A 7,056-nucleotide genomic window follows, 5' to 3' on the forward strand; every position below is an offset into this window, starting at 1 on the left:
GGCACATAAAAGACACCATTTCGAGCGTGGCCGTTTTTGTGCGGGTGACACGTAAAAGCACCCACTACACTCTCTGAGTGGTTGGCGTTAGGAAGGGCATCCAGCTGTAGAAACTCTGCCAAATTAGATTGCAGCCTGGTGTTGCCATCCGGTTTCACCAGTCCTCAGTCAAATCGTCCAACCCATGCTAGCATGGAAAGCGGACGTTAAACGATGATGATGATGATGATGATGATGTCAGATAATGATGAAAGGCTAGAATGTGATAGAGAGACAGAGAGGCAGAAACAGGTATTTTTCTATAGAGGTTACCCAGCCAGAAAGTGAGAGAGACAGAGGAAGAGAGAGAGAGACAGAGGAAGAGAGAGACAGAGGAAGAGAGAGAGACAGAGGAAGAGAGAGACAGAGGAAGAGAGAGAGACAGAGGAAGAGAGAGAGACAGAGGAAAAGAGAGAAAGACAGAGGAAGAGAGAGAGAGACAGAGGAAGAGAGAGACAGAGGAAGAGAGAGAGACAGAGGAAGAGAGAGAGACAGAGGAAGAGAGAGACAGAGGAAGAGAGAGACAGAGGAAGAGAGAGACAGAGGAAGAGAGAGACAGAGGAAGAGAGAGCAGAGAGGGAGGAGATGAGAGAGAGGGGAGAAGATGAGAGGGAGAGGGAGAGAGTAAGAGGAAGAGAGAGCAAAAGGAAGAGGCAGAGGGAAAGAAACACAGGGAAAGAGAGAGAGATAGAGAGAGATTTAATATACACAATTTATAAAAGATCTACTAATAGTTTCATGCTGTAAAGATACAATAATTTTGCAGATTTATATAACACTAGTAGGATCCATGAATATTCACGGAATTCATGGTAAACTTATTGGGTTATTTCAGAAAACTTTATCCAAAAAACTTGAAAGTGTACCCTGTGTTGTGTTTATATGGAAAGGTAGTCGCCCATCTGCTATTCATTGAAAAAGAAAGAAACTGGAATACGATGATTACTTAATGCACTTTATATTATACACTTCACATACTTTATGCACAAATTTATAGACTTAATTCAATGCACTTATAAAATAGGTATTCACTTTTATTTTTCCATTAATACCATAAACAAAAAAAAAACATCCCATACATATGATACAACCTTTAGTTAAATTACATATGTCTGCCACATAATTTAAGCATGAATATTTCACGGAATTGCTCTTATGTGCATGTGTTAAGTGATAGGTGATATAAAAAAAACTTAGTTCAATTAAAAAACAACACACTTTTCCCTATCCAATCACCACTGTCACCTCCACAACCACTACAACCATCTCCACCGCCACCACCACCACCAATGTCACTCTCTCACTCCCCCTCTCTCCTCCCTCTCTCCTCCCTTACTCTTTCTCTCTGCCTTTATTTAACATCACCATCAGAACATCACCCCTCTCCTAAAATGATATTTTTAACTCTCCTCCTCTGCCTTCAACTAACTTTTTTAACCACGTAATAAATATTACATTCCCTTTACTTCACATCATGGACACTTCCCTCTCTCCTGCGTTTTCTTCCACCCTCTTTCTGTCTCACTCTTTGCCTTATCCTCTTTTCTCACTTCTCTTTCTTTCTCCTCTATTTCTTTTCAACTAATCATGTAAAAATGTTACAATTACATTCTCTCTATCTCATGTCGTGGACGCTTCTCTCTCTCTCTCTCTTTTCCTTCCCTCTTTTTCTCATTACCTTGTTTTCTCTCTCTCTCTCTCTCTCTCTCTCTTTTCTTTCTTCCTCTTTTTCTCTAATCATGTGAAAACATTACCAACTGGCTAAGTAGTGCAATGACAAGCAGAATTATTATAAGATGCCATGTCTCTCCAAGAAATCCGTCTGGTTCAGTACACACCATCTGATTTATTTGAAAACCAGGATGCTGATCTATGAGAAAACATAAAAAAAACACGAGAAAAAATGAGAAGAAAAACATGAAGAAGGTTGGTGTAAAAGTGGAATGAGAAAAAAGAAAAGTAAGGAAACTAAGTCTTTGTTCCCATTTTTTGTAGAAATCATGATTAATCAATCTGGTGTAGAATAATATAACAGAGAAGAGGCCAAAGTCTGTGAGATAGCTACTCATTATGAAGAGGGTGGTGTTTTCCAGTTTGATAGAAGAAACTTATCCATATGCATGCATTTGCTAAAAATTTTGGTTCTGGAATTCAATAGTGTGTTGGAATTCTTGAATCTAAAAAGAATGTGTGACCTTTCAGCTTGGCATAATTTGCATCTCATTGATGCACATATATATGTAGTGTAGATTTCTCCTGTTTCTCCCTGTGATTGCATGTAGCATGCAGTTTGTTTTCAAATCTCATACATGGCTATCCATGCAGGCACATGGACAAGTTTATTTTGTTGAACTAGAGGAAACCATCCTTTCTGGATTGAGTAGTTATCTCAAAGGCTCCATTATATTATTCAACTCCACTTAGATTAATTAAGATTTCTACTGACAAAGTTGATGAAGATCTTAGTTTTCCTACTTTTCTTTCTTCTCATTCTACCTTTTGCATCAACCTTCTTTGTGTTTTGTTTCCCATTTTTATCATGTTTTCTCGTAGACCAGCGTTCTGGTTTTCAAAGATGGAGACATATAGCACGTTATATACATCTGCCAAATTATTGTATCTCAACAGCATGAAACTATTAGTAGCTCTTTTTCAAAATGTGTAATTTAAATGTCATTTATCTCTCATTGGATAGAATATTTTCTTTGCTGAACCTACTTATAATAGAACAGTAACTTGTATGTATATATATATATCATCATCATCATCATTATCATCGTTTAACGTCCGTTTTCCATGCTGGCATGGGTTGGATGGTTTGACTGGGGTCTGGGAAACCAGGAGGCTGCACCAGGCTCCAGTCTGATTGGGCAGTGTTTCTACAACTGGATGCCATTCCTAATGCCAACCACTCCGAGAGTGTAGTGGGTGCTTTTTACATGCCACCAGCACAGGAGCCAGTCAGGGCAAGGAGGCTGGCATCGACCACGTTCGGATGGTGCTTTTTATGTGCCACTGACATGGGGATCACAACTACAATTTCCATTTGCTTGTGATTTGATTTGATTTTGATGTTGATGTACTTGACTCAGCAGGTCTCCTCAAGCACTGCAAGTCGCCCTACAATCCAAAGGTACTTTTTCAGTGGGCTGGTTATGAGACACTGGTGTAGGTTACAGCTGCGATCTCACTTTATTTGCCGGGTCTTCTCAGTCACAGCTTATCTCCAGAAGTCTCTGTCTTACGTTATTGCTTCTGTGAGGCCCAACGTTCAAAGATCATGCTTCACCACCTCATCCCATGTCTTCCTGGGTCTCCCTCTACCCTGGATTCCTTCCACTGTTTGAGAGTGGCACTTCTTCACACAGCTCTCCTCAATCATCCATAGTACATGACCATACCAACACAAACATCTCTCTTGCACGCCACTTTTGATGCTTCTTATGTCCATCATTTCTTTCAGGGTGCTTACACTCTGTCATGTGTGCACACTGACATTACACATCCAGCGGATCATGCTACCTTCATTTCTTTTGAGCCTACGCATGTCTTCAGCAGTCACGGCCCATGTTTCACTACTGTGAAGCATGGCAGTTTGCACACATGCGTCGTACAATCTACCTTTCATTCTGAGCAAGAGGCTTTTTGTCACCAGTAGGGGTAGAAGCTTTCTGAACTTGGCCCAGGCTATTCTTATTCTAGTAGTAATGCTCTCTGAGCATCCCCACCCCACTACATACTTGGTCACCTTGGTAGCAGAAGCTATCAACTACTTCTAGTTTCTACCCCTGGCATGTGATGGAATCTGTTTTCTGAGTATCTGTGGTGTTTATTGCCCCTGTGCATCTGTCACACACGAAAGCTATCTTCCCAGTTAATCTAACTTTGATGTTGCTGCACCTCTTTGCCTTCCTACTGACTAGAATTTTGGTCTTTGCAGCATTGACTCTAAGGACCTTCAATTCTAAACCTTGCTTCCACACCTGAAATTTATTTTCTAGTTCTGGTAGTGATTCTGCTATGAGGGCCAGGGCATCAACATAGAGGAGCTCCCAGGGCAACCTGTCTTGAATTCCTCTGTTATTGCCTGGAGGACAATGATGAATAAGAGAGCTGATCCTCAGTGAACCTCTACTTCTACCCGTAATTCTTCACTATACTAACCTTACTAACGGCATCTCTGTATAGGCCTGTACAGCCCTTTTTAACCATTTGTCAATCCCCAGTTTCCACATCACCCACCAGAAAAGGGATCAGGAGACCCTGTCAAAGGCTTTCTCCAAGTCCACAAAAGCCAAGTATAGGAGTTTATCTTTGGGCAGGTATTTCTCCTGCAGTTTCTGAACCAGGAATATGGCATCAGTGGTGAATCTACCTGGCACAAAACCAAACTGCATCTCATCTAAGTAGACTCTCTTCTCAATTAGTTGGGCTACGACCCTCTCCACGACTTTCATCACCTGATCCAGCAGTTTGATATCCCTGTAGTTATTTCTATCTAAAGCATCACCTTAACCCTTGTAGCAGTTGACTATGGTGCTGCTATGCCAGTCATTGGGTGTGACTCCATCATGAACTACCTGCTTTACAATACGGTGACTAGGCCATAACCCACACCACCAGATGTTTTAAGTATCACAGCAGTGATTCCTGATGGGCTGGGGTCTTTTCCTAGCTTCATACCCTTAATTGCTTTACATATATATATCAGTTTGTTTGCTATATTTTTGTCTTTTTTTTTATTCTAGCGTGAGTTAGATGAATACCTATTACCAAGGTATTGCTTTACAACTGGGTATTCTTCTTGTCACTAATCCTTACCTGTGTTTTAGGTGAGAGAGATTTCATTCCACTTGTCTTAGAAAGTACAGAGCTACTGGACAGCTTTCTGACAGAGAAATGTCAACAAACCTCACCATATCTATCTAGCTCACCTCAGTGCAAAATGTAATCAGTTACATAGACACACACATGATAGGGAGACTCTCATGTTCTTCATAAAACAAAGAGGTCTTCTTCACCCTATGTTATCTTCAGTCAATTGCTAATTCATTTACAGAATACACTGGTCACATTTTATCATGTGACTAAGATTAATGAGATTTCCTAGTTTATGCTGTGTGTCTGTTCACTCAAAACAATGTGACAAAGCAGGTGAGTGATAGATAGAGTGGTGGTGGGAGAAACTAGGATGTGTTTGCATAAAGGACAAATGTATGATAGCAGTAACAGAAAGACTGAGGTGAAGTGTGGGTGAAGAGAAGAGGTGAAAAGAAGAGGGAAGAGTGAAGAGTGAAGGGTGGGTGAAGATTTAAGAGAAGAATGACTGTATAGAAAGGAAGAAAGGATGGGATAGTTGTAGGTGGGGTAGAGGCTAGATGGTTCCAGTGTCATCTTTCATAACACAGGCTGAATGGCACAGGTTAAGGAGAGAAGGTGAGTAACTGAAAGACATGAGGCTAGACAGACCCAACAGTTTCCCTACATTGGCTGCTTGGTACAAAGAAAAGGAAGACTGTTATCCTGAGTTACACATACACCATAGCAGAGATGAATGGTGAATTGAGGGTGAGTAATAGAGATGAATGGGACAGAGCTGATAAAGAGGTGAGATGGTATATCAAGAGGCAGGGTAGATAGTAGCCTATGTAGACTCAAAAGGGGATATAATAGAAACAAAGACCCAAATATAGACATATTATATCTACCAGTCTCCATCACTACCTCTGGTTCTATATGAATTAATGATTTAGAAGAGTAATATTTTCAAGTTCCTATTTCAGTCCCACTGTGTGGCACCTTGGGCAAGTGTCTTCTACTATAGCCTCAGGCCGACCAAATTCTTGTGAGTGGATTTGGTAGACGGAAACTGAAAGAAGCTTGTCGTATATATGTATATGTATATATGTATATATATATATGTATGTGTGTTTGTGTGTCTGTGTTTGTCCCCCACACCATCGCTTGACAACCAATGCTTGTCTGTTTACATCTCCGTAATATAGCAGGTCAGCAAAAGAAACCGGTATAATAAGTGATAGACTTTTTTAAAAATTCCTGATGTCAATTTGTCCGACGAAAATTCTTAGCGGTTCGGCAAAAAGAGACCGATAGAAAGGAATAAGATTTTCTCGACTAAAGGTGGTGCTCCAGCATGGCCGCAGTCAAATGACTGAAACAAGTAAAAGAGTAAAAGAGTAAAAGAGTATACTAAGATGACAAAACTAGGCTCTCTCCCTGCTGACATCATCTGTAGATTAATATAATTCCTTTATGTTGTTTTAATTTCTTAATGAGTAAATCTGAACAGCTCAGCTCCTGTAAACACGGTCTTGCTTGACTATCAATATTTAAAAAAAAAAAACTTTATGTGACGTAGAGATAGAATTGCTGAATAGATGGACAAATTAAATATTTCTCATCTGTGTAATTACAAGATCAAGAACAAATTGACACGTCTCTAAACTCATGTAATTCCTGGACACATAATTTTCTATTTTTCTTTTTTCCTTTTACTTTAGGTCATACTGAAGAACATGAAAACTTCCAAAATATATTCCTGTCTTTATCTTGATCATATTTATCAAACTCTTTACCATGAGTGTTCATTGACAAATGGTAAGTTGATGAAAGATATTTCTTATTTCACTTTATTAGAAATTATGAAATATGTCTGCCTTTCTGCCTGTGTGACTTTTACTTGATGTTATTGTTAAAAAGGTGAGTGAGCAAAATAAATTCTAAATGACTGTATTGATGTTACTACCAAGAATTAAATCTTCCCATCAATGCCAGTTTCCAAAGCCACACTACATTCTTGGTAATATTTCCTTAGTAGAAGGCAGCAAGCTGGCAAAATCATTAGCACCTTGGGCAAGTGTCTTCTACTATAACCTCAGGCACACCAAAGCAAAGACTTGTGAATGGATATGGTCAACAGAAACTGAAAGAAGCCCATTGTGTGTGTATGTGTCTATATATATATATATATATATATATATATATATATATATATAT

General features: G+C 39.5%; 1 protein-coding gene across 4 annotated transcripts in view; it reads left to right on the forward strand.

Annotated features, from left to right (window-relative positions):
- LOC106873224 (uncharacterized) overlaps positions 1–7,056 on the forward strand; it is an 81,593-nt gene that overhangs the window by 46,518 nt on the left and 28,019 nt on the right. For all 4 annotated transcript variants that reach the window (XM_052972215.1, XM_052972214.1, XM_052972217.1 and 1 more), the window contains one exon: positions 6,561–6,657. In XM_052972215.1, coding sequence (XP_052828175.1) covers positions 6,561–6,657 — 97 coding nt within the window. The remainder of the gene's footprint in view (positions 1–6,560; positions 6,658–7,056) is intronic.

This window comes from Octopus bimaculoides, chromosome 12 (genome assembly GCF_001194135.2).
Source record: "Octopus bimaculoides isolate UCB-OBI-ISO-001 chromosome 12, ASM119413v2, whole genome shotgun sequence".
Taxonomy (NCBI): Eukaryota; Metazoa; Mollusca; class Cephalopoda; order Octopoda; family Octopodidae; genus Octopus; species Octopus bimaculoides.